At 38.4% G+C, this 21369-nt stretch overlaps 1 protein-coding gene across 10 annotated transcripts in view; it reads left to right on the forward strand.

Moving 5' to 3' along the window:
• The window catches only part of LOC118776234 (transcription factor 4-like), a 161600-nt gene that overhangs the window by 55379 nt on the left and 84852 nt on the right, over positions 1-21369 (forward strand). For all 10 annotated transcript variants that reach the window (XM_036526384.1, XM_036526386.1, XM_036526385.1 and 7 more), the window contains one exon: positions 12193-12254. In XM_036526384.1, the coding sequence (XP_036382277.1) occupies positions 12193-12254 (62 nt within the window). The remainder of the gene's footprint in view (positions 1-12192; positions 12255-21369) is intronic.

A 21369-nucleotide genomic window follows, 5' to 3' on the forward strand; every position in this document is an offset into this window, starting at 1 on the left:
CCAGGAGAATCATGTAAAGACTGTCTTTTCTGTTTACCGCACGCATAACTTTGCAGATAATGGTGACATCCTTTAAATAATCAGCAAGAGGATCTGTGTCAGCTCTTAGGCCCTGGCAGATTAGTTCAAAGCTAACGTTGCCATGAGTGGTTGCTGGAGATGAAGTCTTCGGTAGCTTTCTGCTGCAGCTCTGTGTGTCCCTGGAGAACTGACCCAGTGTTTGTCCTTCTGCCAAACACCTACTCCTGTACGGACACCGTGGCTGCTGCTGGTCAGTTACAGTTGGAGTAAACATCCCCAGCATGCTATTCATTTAATGTGTAATTAAAAGGCATTCTGTGGGTTCTGAGCAGGGCTGAGCAGCATGATGAATGTGCTGACTGGTGGTAGCGTCCAGCTTGTTCTATGATGATAGTCTCAGCGTTTTGGAGTGTCTATGCATGCTGGAACACTTTAATCTGTCTCTTCTGTGGGGTGGGTTTTTAGGCTGACAGCATGTGGCCTGCATGTTCCCTGACCAAAGAAACCCCTTCTGGCACAGATACTGTATGAGAAATATTCCAAGCAGGTGCGGCTGTGCTGTATACGGTGCTGTGCTATATGTTTTTTTTTCACAGATATTGCTAGTGACCCACATCAATGCAGTGTAAGGCCAAGTTCCCTCCTTGTGACAGAAAAAGACACAATGAGTATAGTTCCTGTTGACTTTCTTTACTCTATTGAAACATAATTCGTATTGATTTGCTTTATGTTATAAAGAAAAATCAGAGACTGTCATACCTTTTAAAAACATGCAGAAGTAATATAGTAGGTATATTTCTATTTTATTTATTAAGCAACATTACTCATAGGTACTTTACTTAAAATAATTAAATGAGTGGAACTCGCAATGGTAATGCCAGGCTGCTCACTCATCAGTTGGAATACAGCATGGGAAATTGGAAGTGTGGAAGCATTATTTAACAAAGGTTCCTCCCATTCATGTCAAAATGAAGCTCACTTCCTGGAAAGCATGAACCATGTCCCAGGCCTCACCTCATTGTGACCTCATGGATTTGTCAGCTACCTCATCCTCAGCCATATTTTCTCCTCCTGAATTACCTCTAACCAGATGAATCCAAGGTGATTTCACAAAAGAAGTAAGTCACTTTACCTTAGGTTTTACATAAATGACTGCTTGCATATTCTGCTCTTTCAGAGTGAGTGAGGTCTCAGAAAGTTGGGTTTAGAGCTTCCGGCCCTGGTGATGCTGTGCAATAGGCTTTAAATCCAATAGAGTAAATTTCTGTGCATTGCTGGGTTACGTACAGCAGCTTTGAAATTAAAGGGCAGTCATTGGCAGCGTGGGGCGACAGGCCAGCTGAAGGGGCGTCAATGAAGACGTCACCCACAGGCTGTGTGAGCGAGTGCAGAGAGGTGCTCCAGATGAGGCCCCTGGAGAGCGGGGCCAGGGCGCTCATGTACGACCGTGTGTACGTGTCTGACAGACTGTGAAATGGTACGTTGTTGCACGGCTGCGCAGCACCTGGGCCCTTCAGCAGTGATTGATTGGTTTGGTCATGTGTAATGGTCCCATCTGCCATGTGTTTTTTTTTTTTTTTTACCTTACCAACACTGTTCCCTATGGCTGGGGGAGATGAACTCTGTTATTTTCCCTTAAAGAAGCAGGGGAGGGGGTTTGGCGGTGGTGTGCAGAGAATGCCGAAACAGGAGAGAGAATGGAAGATAATTATGAAAATCAGAAGGGAAGAATAAATAAGCATGATTATTATTATAAATAAATATGCAAACCATTAGATATACAGCAAGTGGCATGCTTTTCTGAGGGGATATCTTCCTTTACATTGGTTTTTAAATGTGTGTTATTCCACCCTCTTAAAAATGGGATATAACAGTCCCAGTGAAATGTTTGGAGGGATCTGCATAATGAATTTTATTGCAATATTGGAATTTAATTCCAAGATTTTTTGTAAAAGAGCCAACGGTTAATTTAAGATGCAGACATTATGGAGATATGATTGAATGTGGCGTTAATTAAACTGGAATAAACCTTTTTGGGGGAAGGTTATGTGATGTGTTGAGCTTTAGTCTTGTTGCAAACTATTTTTGTGTTGGACGATGGCTGTTATTAATGCTGCGCTCAGGTCAAGCATATGAGAATAAGTAACAAACTGTTGTTGTTGAGTTCAAAGCCAAAAAGTTTACTTTTGTGAAATTCATTTTATAGATGCTGATTGGACCCACACATTCTGATGGCTAATTACACATCGGAGAGCATCGACAGCTGCATTCATCATCATAAAATGTAATAATTAATGACATTCCGACAAAGAGAAATATGCAAATGAGAGCTCCTTAGCATTTTCATATTCAGCTTCAATAATGCTTTTGCTGACAAGGCTGTAATTAATGAAAATTCATGTCGCAGTCAGGAGATTGGATCGGCTTCATTCTGCTCACAATTCCCAAATGCATGCATTATGAAAAACGAGGAGTGCTGCCAAATTTTCAGGGGAAAAAAAAAACAAAGTAAAAGCACCAAATGCAAATGATGAGTGACTGGACCGGTTGTGGGAGATAGGAAGGATTTGGGGTGTGTTTAACCCTTCTGTTGCTGTAAGGACTTGCCAAAGAACCATTCCAGTACTTTTTCTTTGTACTACATTACATTGTTGTCATTTAGCAGATGCTCTTATCCAGAGCAACTTACATATATATGCGTTTCACACATATATGTGTATATGCATATATATAGTACCAGTTTGCAAAGGTTTGGACACACCTACTCATTTTCTTTTATTTTCCACATTTTAGAATAACAGTAAAGACATTAAGACAATGAAATAACACAAATGGAATTATGCAATGATCAAAAAATGTTAAACAAATCAAAACCTTATTCTTAAAAGCTTAATCTTATATTTTAGATTCTTCAAAGTAGCCAAAAATATTTTTTTAATTAAAATTTTTTTGGGGGAAGAATTTCATACATAGGCATCAACTTTACTATTTATACTTGTCTGACAAACAAATTTCAAACATTTAAACATAAGTCTTTAGATCAAAATGTCTTTGAATGCATGTTTCCCATTATCTTAATTAAGTGTGTCCAAACTTTTGACTGATACTGTATGTAAAATGTGTAAGATGTGTATGTTGCTGTGGAGTCATGTGTGTACACATACAAAAATATCTTTTGTTATCAATGGTGGGGTCACATACATCTCAGTGGTGACTCCATAGTTTTTATTTTTGCACTCTTGCAGATGTTATATGCTGTTATCGTCCACAAGCCTAGAATGTCTTTCCCCTTTTGAAATGTGTGTCATGTCATCCCCCTGGTGACGATTCAGGCATCAAACTGTGGGTCTGTATACCCCTTGTTTAGAATGACTGCCCTAAGCAAATATTTTATATTACCAAATAATTTCTTTTTCAGACATTTTTCAGCATGTTAACATAAATAACATACTGGAAATTATTGACTACTTAAAATGAGAGCTGTGAAATGATTAACAATGTTAATAGCAATTAATATTGAGCTTATAATATGTAATCAATTGCAGTAGTAATAGCATTTTTTTTAAAAAAATCTAGAATGACATTTTAATTGATGTCTGAAAAAACTGAAACTGAAAACTGAAAGTAAAAAGTAAAATGTATGAATGTGTTTTGTTAAGACTTCATAAAACACAGAGAGTGTCGTGTTCTGATCCAAATTTCCCTTTGTTAGTAAGACATTGGAATGAAAATCTTCATTGGTCAAAAGGTGAAATAAATCGTCGCAGCTCTAACACACTGTATGTTTTTGAGTGTATGTGGACATTGTTAAATTGTTAAACTTTTTCAGGGTGTCCCTTTCTTCCTCTCTGCAATGCTGCCAGAGTGAGACAATCTGTTCTCTAGGAACTGTTGCAGCAGATGTGTTATGTGGATCTGCTGGATGTGCTGAATGTTCACTGAAAATTCATAGGCTTTTCATCATTAGCTATCTACTTGCAAGATAACCGCTGTACCTCACTCATACTATATGTAGCTAAGGAAGTTTAACAATGCCAAAATCTATTTGAAATTTGAAATTTGAAATGTTGAAATGTGGAAATGGTAGCTTTGGAGGGTCAAAACTGATTACACTGTGATTTGATTTGAAAACGTTAGTTTATTTATTTGGAAAGTAAGCACAATTTAGGGATGTTTAAAGATGAAGGGACATAATATTTAAAGTCATGGTGTTCCCACTATGCAATGAAATCCGTTTGAATGAAATCAGTCTTAGAAATAATGTCTTCCATTGTATGACTTGTTTAATTCTGGCTGTAAAAGAAAGACTAAAATGAACAGACAAAAACTACATCAAAGAGGTGAACAACATTAAAAAATAAAAAGTCCCCACTGGGAAGTAGTAAGGGACTTAGTGAAGGGAATACCATTTAAAAAAGAGGGGTTTAATCCATGGGAGCAGAGATTACACATAGGTGCTTTGTTTTATATCCTCTTTAATTTACTTGCTTAATCTTGTGTGTCATTTCTGCTTGTGTTATCAATGTTTTAGCAGTGCATAGTCAGATTGCATATACAGGAAACCTCTCATTGTTTTCCATTTTTTCATAGTGTTTTAAGATTGAATCCCTTTTAGGCGTTTTGTTTTTGGTGAATTTATTTGAGCAGTCCAGAAAACAAAAGTGATGACTTGAAAAATACTTGGAGATTATGGTTTAGCTATTGTGTGACTTATTTAAGATGTCATTCATTATGATTGTATGATTGTAAACTTCCTATAAGTGGTATTTTAATAATTTAGGCAGAATCCCATTTCATTATAGTTTCCAGATGAATGTCTGTCTTTGCTTTTAATTAATGATAATGTACTGTACAATGTACAATGTATACATACATACATGCAATACATACATAAGGTACTTACATACAATACTGTATGTAAATGGGTCAAAACGTTACCAGCCCTAACGTTATCTGTATCACTTGGCCCCAGAATTTATATTGGGGACAAATAAATAAAAAGAGGGTCAATACAAATTCCTGCTGTAGGAATTGCTTTGTTAATGGGAGAAATTGTGCCTTTGTCCGTGTTCTGTAAAAAGGAAGTTCTGCAGTGAAAAGAAGTTTGGATGAAGGTGGTAACTGAACCTGCATGGGATTGGATCTTGCTTTGTTAAAACTGTGTTCAAGGTGTTCAAGGGTGTTCAAGGGTTTTTACAGAATAGATAAAACTGTTGTCTTGATAAAAGCTAAAGGCTGGAATAAACCTTTTTTATTGACAAGCTAGGCTACTACTTCTGTATTTCAAAAGTGAAGTTGCAATAGCACACTCGTTTTGTCAGTTTTTTTTCTGTCTTGGCAAATGCCATGGTGACCCCAGAGAAAGGGGCTAGTGCTGGATGTGGTCCCTTGCTGGCCTCGTCTGTTTTTCACAGAGAAGCGCACAATCCCAGCTCCACCAATGTGGACCAGCTTAGGATATATGATCGCCCCCACCAAAGGGGCCAGACAGGCCTGTTTACCACAGCTGGCCAAAGGAATTGTGAGAAAGAGAGAGAGAGAGAGAGAGAGAGAGAGAAAGGTCTTCTCCTAGATTATCTGTAAACCTCTTTGTTGTGCGCGCTTACATCTGCTTAGAGTGAGCACCACTGCTGCTGCTAGACTCAAAACACAGCTGTCTCAGTTAAAGCAAAAATTTGCACACTGAGAGCAGATAAAATGTATGCTGACTTCATTTGTTTGTCCTTACACATTTTAATTGGTACAAATACAATAGTATGTGGATATGCAACTGCATATTACTGTACTATTCCTCTATTTTGATGCCTCTGTAAAACTTTTGTCAATTTATTATTTGTTATTCCAATCCGTATTTTGTTGACAGAAATTTTAAGGGGAGCACATCTTTATTTTGTTCTGAAAGTATTAATTTACAAACATTTTGCATTTTACGTTTAATTTAAAAAAATCTTCCATGTGTCCCCATGTAACATTATGCCATGGAGGGAATGCCTAATGGACAACAACATTGCCAATGCTGTTGTTGCCCTCTGTGCTGTGCGGCAGGCAGGTTCCCTGCGTTTCATACTCAGTGTCTTATTCAACAATGGGAAATGTCAGGGTCATTAACAGAAGGAAAGAAGAGATTCCAGTATTCATGTGGGTCTGTTAAATTCCCACATGTATTGCCCTGTCAGAAGGACACGGGCATTGCCAATATGAGATAAAGAGGAAGGGAGGTGAATCTTTCGTCATGAAATTGCCTTGGTGTTCAATTTTTTGGAAAAGACACAATGTGTGGGAGTATCTTGGAACTGGCACCTCATTCAAACATTCATACCATTGATTATTTTACGCAGTTTAATTTTGTAGGAAGCATTTTATTTTTCAGGCCATGTTTTGCCTCAGCCTTGCCAACTCATTGTGGATGAGCAGGAAGCTCAAGCAGAGAGAGAGAGAGAGAGAGAGAGAGAAAGAGAAAGAGCGAGCGAGAGCGCGCACAGGGAGGTTGGGCACTCCCTCAGATCAAAGCTGATTGGCCCATCTCCATTTATTCTTCTGTTAGCAAAGAGCAGCTTTGAAGAGTCATTAGGTGTAACAACGCATTAACTGGCATGGTGCTCGTCCTTCTGCCAACTTTCAGTCTTCATCCAAGGGGCATTTTAAACAGCGGTGGAAGGGCAGGGAGCAGGTTTGGCATATCGGCATCATGAGGGCTGCTTTTCTGCCAGTGAGAGCTTCTTCAAATTGGTGTTTAAAACCCTTTCAAACAGAGGGTGGGGGATTGACATGTAAAGTAAAATCTCCCTGGACAAGAGGAGGTTTGTACAGCATGAATGCAAAAGAGGATTAATATTCCCCTTAAGGAAAAAATACTTCTCATACAATTTAAATTGTGTGTGTGTCTGTGTGTTTGTGTGTATGTGTTTGTGAAATTGAAAATGGACTGTATTGCTTTGTATTTCATGAGTCAAGTTCTCACACTGGTTAAATTAAAAATTACAAATTTCCCTCACCGTAATTGTGACATGGTGGAATTTATGTACATCTCATAAACAAATCTGATCGACTCAACAGGACAGCTTATGAATATAATGCAAGCTCTTACTCCAGCTGCCAGAAACCATACAATCTACTTATTTAATGTGTTACTGCATTGTACAAATATGTATTTCCCATTCAAGTAATATGTAAACCAATGTAAATGTGGCTAAAGAAAGCGCTTTGTGCCTTGCCCAGTGTGGGAGGCTGAGGGGTGGTGGTGGTGATACAGTTTAGAGCGCAGTTTTTCAGGGCACAGTGGTATTTTGGGAACAACACGGTACAACACAACCTGAGAAAAGCCCAGCACCGGGCCTACCACAATCATTTGAGAGAGGACATTTCATTAACAACAATGACAATAATTTAGCTTTCCAGTATGTGTGATTGTATCATCAAGGTAACTGTTGTACAGCTTGTGTTTTTCCCTTAACAATTCACTTTACAGCTAGATAGTGTTGGACAGGTAATCAGGTTGAGTACAATTCATTATTTCCTTTCGAAACAAAAACCTATAAAAAGTGAGCATTTTCAATAGATAGCCTGTTTGACTATTGAGTTTTATTGTAACCCTACTTACATGGTATATAACCTATTCTACCCTTTGATGTAACCATTATCTGTGTTAGTCAGAGTGATCTCAGACTAGTTCCATCACCTATCCAGCTATGAATGGCAAGTGATTTAAGTGATTTCATCGGCATCACTGCCATTATGCATACTGTAGTTGCACTGCAAGCAAGATCAGCTTTAGCAACTTAATCTTCTGGGAAGCTGGGCTCAGACAGATGGATTATTCTGAATGTTACATTTCAGAGCCCCTTTATTAATGTTATTTAAGGAGCAAACGCAGAATGAAATGTATTAGTGCTCAGGCTGTCCTTTCCGTATTTGTGTTGCCATTATTTAGTAGGGAAAGGCTGATGTTACTAGTCAGTCAGTGCCACCAGAAAGGAAACAAAATGGCTACTGTGCAAGTCAGAAAAGCAAATGTTACTCCCAAACAAAACAGTATTTTAATTAGCAGAGATTTTAGTCAGCAGAGATGTAGCAGAAGAAGAAAACAAAATGCCTCTATAGGAGGGTAGCTATAGCCAAACACCTTAGTGCATTTTTATTTATTTATTTATTTATTTATTTATTTATTATTAACCATGTAAAGAGGCAGTAGCTTTGTATCTGGACTTTGCAGAAGACTTGCCACTGTCATTAAAGTCTGTACAACAAGCTGCCTCCACAACTAACTGAGTTTAGTGTGGAATGGTGATCATAGTGACCCTTGTTGAAAAAGAAAGGTAGAAAAAAGGTAGGCTCTATGTTTGAAATGGGAGGTTTATTTATTGGCAATATATTTGGTTCACAGATTTTTCGTGTGTTAATTGGGTATTGTTTTTCCTTACAATGCATGTATGTAATATAAGCGGAGTCCCTATATCCCTCCTTTGTACTGAGAGCAACTTACTGGTGCTCATTACAGTTTTGCTGGGATTTTTGTGATGTAGTCATTCAGTGTTGCTTTTGCACATTTTGATGTGTGATTTTTTTGTTATATGAGCATAATCAAATCATTATACATTTGCTTATGGGTGTAGAAACCTTTTTGTAGATCCAACAGCTATTGTTGTTTAGGAATTGTGAAATCATGAGCCCACTCTACCAGACAAAGGAAAGCTACAGAATGCAAAATCCTACAATGAAGAATTAAGCATGTCCCTGTTAATGAAAACACAACAAAAATGGAAGTTTACAAAAATCTGACTTTACATTTCAAATTCTACCATTCATAACGTCAAAACTGGCAAGTTAATCAACGTGTGCCATACAGGCCAAAAAAAAAAAAAAAAAAAAAAAAGCCAGCGCTAATCCTCGTGTATCCCATCCTTGTGCATCTTTTAGTACTCGCAGCCACAAGGCTTGGCAGTGCCACCATTGTCATTGTGCCAAAGAAAATCTGCAGTGTCTGCTGTATTTTACAAATAGAGGTGTTCTGGTAAAAAATTGGAAAAATTCTGTGATTGCTGTGTTTTCATTTGCCTGTACGGTAAAAGACAGATTTGGCAATGCTTTTTTTTTTCTATGTAACTAGAACTCTACAGGCAGGCAATATTGTTTTGCTATAGGAGGTACACAGTATATATTCTGAATACATGTTAGTCAACATGTCAGCATATCAGTACATCTATATTTAATTATAGCAATTTTATTTTATTGATTTCTCAATTTTGGATGTGGGGATGTAGATAATGAAGGCTGTTTTTCGTCAGGGAGCCTGACTAGAATGTAATCAAGCACATTCAAAAGAAGCTAACAACTGCGCTTCTCTCACAGTGCTGGTGCTGAATTTTAATTCACTGCACCTCCACAAGCTAGCTTATCAAGCTAAAAATCGAAAATGGCAATGAATTTGTGGGTGACAAGGCTAACAAGACAAAGTTTCCACATTTTCCATGGCACCATAAGTAATGAATTACAATAATTTTTTAATGTATTGATCTGTTTAGCCAGGGAATTAATATGTCTGCCAGTTTTCGGCTGAACAGCCGTCGACTGATGTGTAATATTCCTTTTTCATGTTGAATTTAATACTGAAAATACTCAATACTGAAAGTGGAGTGTTTCTCACTTGCTATTTTTTCATTGTTTTGTTTATTTGATAAGCATCTTTTTAAAAACCAGCTCCCTGTTGCTAAAGCGCCCCTCTAAGCGTACCTCTTAGACTTTGTTGGAGTTCTGGAAGGATGCCATTGATGTCATGGAAACACTTGAATCGCTGAGAGTGATTCATGTTTGCAGTCCTCATGTCCTCCCCCATACAAACAAGAATGCTTTTTTTGCACTTGTATTCATATCTCATTTTCAGTGGATGCTCCCCTCTCTCTTAATTCTTGAATAGGAACTAAAATTAAGGTAAAGATCCATTTTACAGAGTACCATCAAATGCAGTAGTTCTGGGTGATATTGTGTTGTAAGATTCAATTTCATTCTTAATTTCCAGTAAGAATAAAAGGTCTAATTATATGTAAGTAAATGGACAATGAGAAATACTCTATCACTGATAATCTCAGATGCATAAACCAACACCCAAATCAAATAAGTAAATGTTATACAGGTAATTTAACTAATGTGTTTGCCCTACATGTGGAGTAATATATTTGATAGTTAAAATAAGGCTCATTTCATAAAATGCCTGCAATTGCATAAATCCACATGTGGGGGTGGCAGGCCCTCTTCAAACCCACATTACCCACATGACCCTCACCAATTCAGGCTTGCCTTTTGTCACCCTTGCGCCAGTATACACTTCAGTATACATGTGGGAGCAGTCAACATGTGCTGGCTTGACTGCCAAAATGCTCTTCTACCCCTCATTTTCATCGGTAATACATTCTGATCTTTTACTAAAAACGTAAAATATGTCTAATCTGATTTCTGTTTGTTTTACAATGAAAAAGCACACACACACATACATACATAAATATATAGCACATACTCATCTAGTTAATATAACTTTTTATCAATTAAATAAAAGGTAAAAAAGAAAGGCATAACTGTGGTAAGGTTACATCAATATGATATAAGAAAGGCAGAAAAAGCAAATGCTTAAATGTTCAACAATTTCCAAAATTATAGAGTTTAAGAGGATTTAGAAGTTTAGAAAAAGATAATTACACACCCCAAAGGGAAAATTCCACTGTCTTTATTTTATTTTTCTTTTCATTTTCTTGTGTGTGACAGCAGAGACCAGAACCAGACCAAAGGAAAGTTCACCCGAGTGTCCTTTATTATTATTTGTTTTAACCTTTTTATCTGATTATCACACCCCATTGGTGTACACAGCTGTAATTAATAACCTTGAGAATAATTGTGAAGAATATGTTCATTCTGACTAAACTTGATGTGCATAATACTATTCATTACCATATACTCATTTACTGATTTACTACCATATACTCATTTTCTCAAGAATTTATTGAGAAATGTATTCTTCTTCTTCTTCTGTTTTACTCTTCTTCTTCATCATCATCTTCTTCTTGTCCTTGTTCTTTATTTTATTGTTAAACAGTTCCCTCTACGTCTAGAGCTGTCTCTTACAGTGCTGGTCTGATTCCCTTATGGAATCAAATGTAACTGGCTATCAACTGAAAATTAAAATGCTTGATTGATTTTGGTGGTCTTTCCTTTACTTTTGACAAGGCATTCACAGCTGATCAGGAGATGCTGGTGTTTTATGTAAAAGCATGAAAGTTGCAAGCATTTTATAAGCCAGAGAGATTTTTTTCCATAAAAGAAGGGAAGGGTGGTAGCTTTTTTTAATGACGCAAAGAATGTGTGTGCAAAGAATCTATGAAGGTACCCTTTTTGTACTTCTCAACAAAGAAGGAAAAGAAAGGTCTCAGGAGAATGTGTGTATACATTTTGCCCCCAAAATGTCCTTACCATCCCTATGCTTGTAGAGTGTCCCATTTGAGAATGATAGACCACCGAGAAATTGCTTGCATTGCAAAAGGAATACAACTGTGAGAGGAGAACTATTAGTTTTACAACTAGGCCACACCATCTAGTAGGTTATACAGCACATGGCAATGTGAAGTGATTCATTTTTTACAGAATGAATTTAGTGACAAGCTGATAAAGAAGCATTCTACTGATGATTGTTTTGTTTTGGTAAAGCAGTCTTATTGGATATCTCCAATCCCTTAAATTTCATTAAGGTTACGCCATAAGGCCTGCCTTGTATGATGGGAGAGAACTCAGATCTCCACTTCAGGAACCTGGGCAGAGAAATGTCAAAACCAAATAATAAAACATCTAACATTTAAAACATGCATGTGTTGTATTGTGTTCTGTCAAATTCTTATCCTTTTGAAACAGTGCTGCAGTATGTATAATTTTAGCATTATAATTCCCTTTCTGGGTGTTTCCAGGTTCCAGGAGAAAAGGTGCAGTCCATTTCATAAGATGTCGCAGTCAAAAGAAAGGAGTTTCATTCCTTTTTTTTTCCTGGGGTTGAATTCTATGTGTGGACTTGGTACTAATGGAGTACGCTAAAAGACATTCATTAACAATGATATTAGAGTTACTCTGTGATAATTGGGAAAGTAAGAAATTGAAGGTAGGTTAAACTGAAGTTTCCCCTTTTTGTTCCTTCAGTTAAAACAGAGAGAGGGTCCTACTCTTACAGAAGAGACTCTAACTTGCAAGCCCGCCTTCAGGTAAGAGAAGCTTTGCAAAAAATTAATTTTATTCACATCGAATGGCTCTGCTTTTGTCCAGTGTATCAGTGTCTTTTCCAGGTCACAGTGATGCTGTTATCATCTTTTTGTCTTACAGGGTTCAAATAACAGAAAATTGTCTTATATGTGCATGTTAAAGGACACCTTGAATACATGAAGTCAGGCAATGCTTCAATACATACAGTATTCAGTATGTGGCTTTTACACCTTAACAAGCTAAAGTAAAGGTTTTGAGGTATGGATCAAAACCTGAGACAATTATTTTCAAAGAGCCTCCAGAATTTCTCCCTTTCATAGCTTACATCCCCAGATAGATCCCCACATTAGCTTGATTACTAGCAAGAGAAATAAAACTAACCATACTTTATGTGGTGATGTAAGGATTGCTGTTGTCAGGGGCTTAGTCAGGGTATCACAAATGAAGCAGCCAACCAGTTTAAGTAGCTAGTCTTCAACAATCATACTGAGGACAAGCTAGTCTTTAGTATTGGCACTTGACAGCGCTTGACCTCTAGCAAGCCTTTAGGGGAGCTGTAGGCCAGGCTGCTCTGTGGTGAAGTGGTGCATGCCGGCAGCAGGAGTGGACTTCCACAGTCTGTGGTGTCAGTTTAAATTCTGACTGCACAGAGGACACAGCACACCAGGGGAGGTTAGGCGCAGGTAATCCCAAAAAAAAAAAAATCAACATTGGGGATATGCAATAGGACAGATAGGTAGCCTGTTAGCTAACTAGCTATGTTTGTGAAATCTATTGCTAGATAGCTAACATTAGTTCCCCAGCCAGTTAGCATAGATTATGCAACGCAGCGATTTTCAGTTAATCGTGCTGCATGTATAAAATTTTTACGGAGGCACCTGACATTGAGAGAGGAATTTGGAGCTTTACTTGCCGACTACAATTCACGTTCATCAGTAAGGTGAGAACCAGACCCGTTATTAACCCAAATATTCTCGAATGAATTGAAAAGTGTACTATCCAAGTAGTAGCAGAAGATGTTTGTTGTTGTAATGATGACAGTAGCACACACACAAGTAGTAGCCCTAACTGGTTAACATTAGCTAACATTATTGTGATTAGGCTACTGTAATCTGACACAAATCTGACACAAAATATTGGTCTGTCCCTTAGCATAATGACTGAAACGTCAGCTGCCTCCGTAAAAATCTTCTTATACATGCAACACGATTAACTGAAAATCACTGCGTTACATAATCGAGAGGGCCACGTATCAGCGCCCAAAACGACTCCAAATAAGCCACAAAGTAAGTACAATCATGAACTTCATTGTGCTGTGCAAGAGCGCTTTTCTTCAACACAAAAAGGTGCATTGTGATGACATAAGTGTGCTCGGACCTGGAACGTAAAGTTCAATGTGAGCGCAGGCCAGCGGGGGAGTGGGGAGGGGGGACAATTGTGCTCGGGCATGCGGGCCTAGTGTGAGTACGCCCTTAGTTAGTAAAGGAAACCATGTATTCCTTCTAAGTTGTCTTTTTAGTCACTATTTTGTACATTTCAGTTGTTCAGTTTTGGGAGATTGTGTGAAAACTTGACACAAAAAAAGTCCCAACTCAGTCTCTTCATTTGTTTGTATGGCTGTGCGATATGACGATATATATCGTGTGGCGATAGAAAAACGTCTATCGTTTCATATTATGCTCTATCGTTTATTTCGTTCTGTCGCAAATCACACATTTTACGGCAATATTTTTCGTCATTTGGACGACGCTTTGCATTCTTCCACACTGCACGGGTGCAGGCAGAAAATTTGCATGAAGGTAACACAAATAAACATGGAGGAGAGTGAATGAGACACAGAACTATAGCTGAAAAGTGTTTTCTATTTACCTTTTTATATTTTATACATTAATGTTTTATATTTTGTTACATGCTTAACCCTTTTGCACGTAACGTATTCATGGTATGCTATGATAGTGCGTGTGTTACATTACATGGTTCGTTATGTTTTCATTAGCGTTATTAAGCTTCTCATAGTTTTCAGTTAGAATTTGCTATTTTTTAATGTTAAATCACTGTTTCCTCAAAGCTAAAAATTAGCTAGAATTTTTCCAGTCTAGTGTTTTAATTGCACCGGTTTTAGCATACGCTCTAAATGGCAAATCTGCACCGGTGTGACCGTTTGGTATCCGTAATTCAGTATAATATACGCAAGATTCCCTCTAGTGTTCAACGCAAGGAAAAGGAGATGGATCAAAACGTAACTCTCACTCGTATCAGTGTCATCATGGAATGAATGCAACGGCGAGCGTATGTCACAGCGGTAGAATGGGAGGGAGATAAAAGTTTTCATATCAGTGATAAGGATGATCTGTATTTCTTAAGATTATTGGTTAAAGCACAGTGTTTATGTCGATGCAAAAGGTTTCCTGATTGTGTAAATTCTTCAAAATATGTTTAATGAACTCTTACTTTTATTTAACTTCGATCACTAGTCAAGCAACTGAATTGAAGGAAATAGCCCGTTAGCTAATTCGTTTGTCCAATGCCATTAACTTCCTGGCACGCTGTGCATGCGGTCTCTCCGAAATCCGCCGCAAAAGTTAATTTTTTCAACACACTCGAAGGCAAATTCTGGACCTTAAAAAACAGAAGGAGGAGTTTCACAAACACGGAGGTTCCCATAGGAATGAATGGACTTCCGGTTGAATCGCATACGGACACAGAGCTATATGAAAACGAGGTGTAAAGTGAAAATTTGCGCAAAGGTTCTAAATAAAAGGAGAAAATCAAATATGAGTAAGTACCTTTTATAATTCAAAATGTAATAAGAAGTAGGCCGTTCCATGTGGTCATTTTATATAAACTACTTATTCATTGAATTTATAGAAAATGTGCTATATCGTGATATGTATCGTTATCAGGATATGAAATTACCTATATTGGGATATGAGATTTTGGTCATATCACACAGCCCTATTTGTTTGGTATATTTAGGTTTTGCCAGCCCTCTGTTTTCTATAAAATATGTTAACAGTCTGTTCCCTGTTCTTTAACTATTCTACAATCAACTTTTATGCATGTGTCAGTGCTCCCGCCCCCTAGCTGTTGTGTTTTTGTTTTTTTCCCTGTCCATGTGCTTTTGTTTTCCTTGTGTTCTAGCCCTGCCCCGCTCTCCGCCTTGTCTCCGCCCACCTGATTGTCTCCACCTGCCTGCCTGCACACCTGCCTCCCATCACCTAATCAGCCCAGCCCTATATCTACCCTGCTTGTCTCTGTGTTGTTTGCCAGATTGTTTCAGTGTTTTCTGCTCGTCTCGTTTCCTGCCTGTTTTCCCTGTTTGGAATTTTTGCTGGTTTTTGCCTCGCCTGTTCTTTGACATTGGTTTTGCCTGCCCTCCTGTCCTGATTGCCTGATCTGCCTGCCTTCAAGGTTTGACCCTGCCTGTTTCTGTTTTTGATCCTTGTTTTCCCCTTGGACTGCCTACCTGGTATTTTGACCCTGCCTGTTTTTGGACTGCTGGCTTGTTTGACGATTCTGCTATTAAATTCTGCCTGGAATTGGAGCACTTGTGGTCCGCGTCTGAGTCTGTGCCTGAGTCCTGACAGCATGCATGTCTTAGTTTCATATAGTTTTCAGTCAGATTAAATTGGAATCTGATGTGATAGTGTTATTTAGTGAAAATAAATTTATGAACATATCCCTTTTCTGAAGATCAGGAAAATGAGGTGAGAAATCTCCTGTATAAAGAAAAATATGGTCATGTGGTTTTTTTCCTCCTTCCTTCAGTATGAGCTAATGTCAGCGTAAGGGTACTTGTCACTCATGAAAAATGTCCTGCTTTCAAACTAATTTCTGATGGCTAACAGGACACAACCATCAAAACATTTGCAGTTCGTGTTCTTGACACAATACAGCATATGCAAAAAGTTTTCCTCTGCTATGACTTTGAGTTGAAAATGGCCCTTAGAAATTGTGGATGTTTTTAAAGTATTTAGCGCAATACATTTAAAACCACGAGTGCATTTCGTCTTATTCTTGCTCTACTTGTTGTGTTAAACCCCATTAAAACACTAAATGTCTGCATTCAAATTAGCCAGTGTTTCATTACACTGTTGGCATTTAGCAGGCACTCTTATCTAGAGCAAATAACATAGGTTAGTTTTTTTTTTTTTTTTTTCTTTAACATGTTATTTACTGAGGCAATTAAGTACCGTGCCCAAGGGTACAACAGCAGTGCCCCAGCAGGGAATCGAACCGGCACCCTTTTGATTATTTCGAGTCCTGCTCTTTACCATTATGCAATACTGCCACCCCAGAAGATGTTCTATAAGCCAGGTGTGGTCTTGGTTGGAGAACACCCTGCCACCACACACGCACACACCTTTTGTTCTGATCTGTTAAAAGATCCAAATGTTGCTCTGTGTTGCTTAGTTTCAATTTTTAACAATGTAACTGAGAAACAGATGCAGTGTATATACTAAACATGTCATTGTAGTTTATCTGACATGTTGTATATCCATGGCCATGAAGTTTTAATGGGTTAACATAAAATAAGGTTTAAGGTGTGAAGGAAGGTTTTAGGTCTTTAGGTGTTTTATTAAAGGTGCCAAAGCAATTATGATATAGACTGGTTGACAGTTTAGTATTTTACTTTTTGAATTATGCTATGGCTATGAAACAATCATACCTGTCCATAGAGTAATCATAGGTGAAATGCCTCACTCTAAGAGCAGTAAGACTCAAAAGCAGTGTTTCACCTGGGATTTGAGAACACAAACATCGGGAGCCCTAGAGCCCTTCAGCGCTTGGCTAGAGTTTGTGAAGTGGGGATGTATTGGCACTTGACAGCGCTTGACCTCTAGCAAGCCTTTAGGGAAGCTGTAGGCCAGGCCGCCCTGTAGTGAAGTGGTGCGTGCTGGCTGCAGGAGTGGACTTCCACAGTCTGTGGTGTCAGTTTAAATTCTGACTGCACAGAGGACACAGCACACCAGGGAAGGTTAGGCGCAGATAATCGCAAAAAAAAAAATCAACACTGCCAGATACAGGAATTATGTCAGGGTGGCCAGCCACCTTGGCCTGACAAAGCCTGAAGCAGTCAGGTGACCAGAAAGCGATGTGCCCACTCAAGCATGCCCTTCTGCTGGACTTACCAAAGCAAGAATTTTTTACATTACATATCACAAATATCCCTTTAGCTCTCCCAACCCTGCAGGGCTTGACGTCAATGGTTACCTGGTTGGTTGAGCAACCAGATTTCACTGATTGAGAGGTAATGGTTGCTGCCATCTTGGCAACCAAAAAATGTAAAAAAGCAAATAAATAAAACCAAATAAAAAAACAAAAAAAATAAACATTTCTCCTATCATTGCCTCGCAATGGTGGCCTGCCTTTATATTACCTCTCACCAGATCAGAAAACCCAGCAAGAGTATCATCTCCTTCTGTCCTTCTTATCCTCCATCAATACATGTTTTCATCTGAAAAATCTGTGGCATCCATAAAACCTTGAGTCCCATGTGTGAAATTCTTATTGCAATTTCTTAATCTGACGAGTTTGTAATTGATAATACTGCTGCCTCTGTGCTGTGTATCACTCTTGACTCATGCATATATGCATATGTCTTAATGACACACCAATCCACTGATCCACACAAAGTTCTCATCCCTGTCATCAAGTGAACAAAAAGTCCTTGCCTATTGCATATTTTGAGTGGGGGGGGGGGGGGGTCAAAATGTTTCAGATGGCAACCATATTGTCCATGCAGGCATCCAGAAACTGATGACTGGACCCTGTAGAGAAGCTGTCTGACACTTCTCACATAAAACAAGCAGAAAAGGTTAAAATGGTTAAAACAAACAATTTACAAAAAATAAAATAAAGACAAGAAACCAGCCTACACAAACTGATAGCAGAAACAAAATGAGCCTCTCCCTTACTCTCCATCCACACCTGTATTTAATAAGCCTTCATTTAGGCAGGTGTGGCTAGTTAGCTGGTTCCCATACAGATTACAAACATGTGAGTACGATTAACACAGCTAACGTTCAGCTTGTAGGAAGTGGTGAAGGCTCTCCTTCACAATCGCCCAATGTGGCAATTAACTTTTTAATCTTAATTTTGACTGGCATATTGAGAGGAACTTTACTCAAAATGAACATATTGTTGTATCTCTTTGGGTCTCAACAACACAGTACACTGTGCAACAACGGTGTCAGTAAAATAGGGATTTAGTTGCATGTTTGTACCCCAGTTCGTACCCCATTTTGGCTTGAAGTCAGAATCAGCCAGTGAACTGCAGATAGGAGTAGGACATAGGAGTAACCTGAATACACAGGAATGGCCAGCAAGGAATAGTGTGTTTTGATAACTGCACTGAAAATCTATACAAAGCTCCTGTCACTTTCAGCTTGTCAATATTACAGAACTCTTCAAAACTATATGAACTATATGCCCATATTAATAATTGCTTTGGAGATTACAAAGTTGTCAGATGTAAGTGCTGTTACATATTGTTAACACTCATTCCATTTCACACTGAGTACATGACTGACTGCTTTATGCAAAGAATATTATTGCATGTTAAATGTGGAAGCTTGACTTGGTATCATGTAGTTTCTCTTTGAGTAACATATTAAAATATGCACCATGCTTGTTTTATTTGTTCCTCAACATTATGGGATTGTGGGTCCATGAAAGCAATGAAAAATGCATAGGGGCTTGAGCTTGCTTAGACTCAAGTATTCTCCTCTTGCACTCTGAGTTTCAGTGTCACTTAGTTGGCAGTGGACACTTTTTTGGCAGTTCACGTCTGCTGGAGATATTATTGTGCCATTAATCTTATGAATGAACCCAATCACCTCAGTTTAATTCAACATTTAGCAATTTATTGTATCACCATTTGTTGACAAATATCAACAGTTGAAAAGCGATTTTATTTCTTCCCATTTTTCTAACCCACGTACTTGGCCATCAGTAAATTCAGTTTCTGAAGTCAAAATTTTGTGTTCCCTTCACATGATTGAAGGCAGTGTGTCTGTTCAGGGATAGAGAGGCCAAAAGACCCTTGAGTCCATCAGACAGGTCAAGTGTGTACACTGTTCATCATGCCCTTTCCACTGCACAGGGAAGCACAACATGTGGGCAACATTCCCTCTTAGTAAGATAAGGCGGAATGCATTTGTGTCAGTCAAACATTAATGCACTTCTTAATCTGGTTGCTAGAGATTTGATTGTTCTTTTTCTGAAACAGTAGTGTATCAAGAGGAACATACTCTTATATATCTTAATATTCTGATGTAGCTAATCACTGACCTACTGCAGACTTTTGATAGTGTTACTTGAACAATGTGATTGTGGTGGCTATGTCCCATGCAGTCTTGTCACACAAAGCCAGAAGCTCTATCAGCATTGAGCTGCTTTTGCTGAACAACAGCTGTTAATGCAGTAATAATGCAGTAATGCCATTCAGTCATGCAGTAGTTTAATTTTATTATCACTGTTGAGTGAGTAATACAGTAGAAGTTAAACGAGTATCCAATAGTATACACAATTAGACATCAGTATAAACCTTGGGACAGAGCAGTTTGATATCACACAGTTCCTGTTTTCTGATATATAAATGGACTCATCTGGACACAGATTTACAGTGATACAACTACTGCAGAAACATTTCTGAAATGGGATGGGCAGTTGACGGTCTCTTCACTGAATCTGATTTATCAATTTAGAGCAAGGGGACCATTCCCAATGCAGTGTCTGTGCTCTGCACTGTTGCTGGCTTGAAAGTGATACTTTAGATATTTATATGTTTCCATTTGACTGTTATCATGCCTCTATTATCAGAGAAATGTCAGCTTTCCTGTTTTGTGCTAACATGCTAATTGTCTCCTTGTTAAAAGTGAAAGTGTAAAATGCCTTTGCAGAGTGTGTAAGACTAGCCAGAAGGCACTTTACAATATTTATAAAAGCATTTTTCATGAATGTGAATGCACACAATTAAATAAAAATTAAAAAATAATAAAATAAATAAAACCACCCTCTTCTGTCTTTTTTACTCTCATTCTTCTGTTGTTTTTTGTTCTCTCTTTCATCTCCCTCTTCCATCTACGTAGTTTTTTTTATTTCCTCAGTTCTGTCTTTTTTTCTCATGCTCTTGTGCTCCCCTGCTCCGGGTCTCTCTCAAAATCTGTCTTTCACACTTGCCAGTATCCCCAGGTTCATCGTTCTTGTCCTTCACCCTTAATTTTGGGAAGAAAGTCGCATGATAATAGGTGTGATTTTTGGAGTGGGTTGATTGGAATGCTTATTATTTCAAAGTCCATCGTAAGATCAGCAGCGGTGTGGGGATGTGTGTGGCAGCTGATGCGGGCTCAGCAGCCTGACATTTCTGCACCGATGCGATTTTCTTATTTATTTCAAAAGCATGTGCACTTTGTTTATTTTCAGCAGCTGTTTTCTGCTTTCAGTATCCTGTGTATGCTGTCTCCAGAGACATCTGCCATCACAACAATTAAAATACCTGCTCTAAAGATGGGTTTGTTCAATAACCCAGTGTGTATGTGTGCCTGTTTGTTTGTCTGTCTGTAATGCATGATTTACAGTACACTTGAATTACTGTATAATGTAGCAATAAGAGCAATGTGGTCACCAGCATATCCTTGTTTTAAATACAAAGTTAGCAAATCATACACATCCTGGATGAAGTTCACTGCTGTGTAATGCACTTCTCAGCTGTTGCAAAGAGGCAGAACCCAGAAAGAGTAAGGATAAGAGTGTGGTGGCTGTGTTAACCCTTCCCTCTTTAGATGTCTGTACATCAAACAGTAGGCTCCCCCGTTTGCCGTGGGAACATCTGGCTGTGGAAAGGGAACAGAACCAAGCTGTCAGAATCTGTCTTTGAGGGCTGCTTTGTGGTTGTCAACCTGCTTATTGTACCCCTCTGATGTTAACGTGTCTTTTTTATTTAATAATGATTTCTAATTTGGCTCAGCTTGCACAAAATGTGTTTGTGGGACCAGCTGAAAGCAATTAACAGTATGTACAGTTAAGAGTGTATTTTCTGTTATCGTAATGCCTTTTTGGGTTCTCTTCTTCCTCGTAACCAGTGCTGCTGATTCAGGGCATCGGTCCCGCGTT

This window comes from Megalops cyprinoides, chromosome 4 (assembly GCF_013368585.1).
Source record: "Megalops cyprinoides isolate fMegCyp1 chromosome 4, fMegCyp1.pri, whole genome shotgun sequence".
NCBI classification, from domain to species: domain Eukaryota; kingdom Metazoa; phylum Chordata; class Actinopteri; order Elopiformes; family Megalopidae; genus Megalops; species Megalops cyprinoides.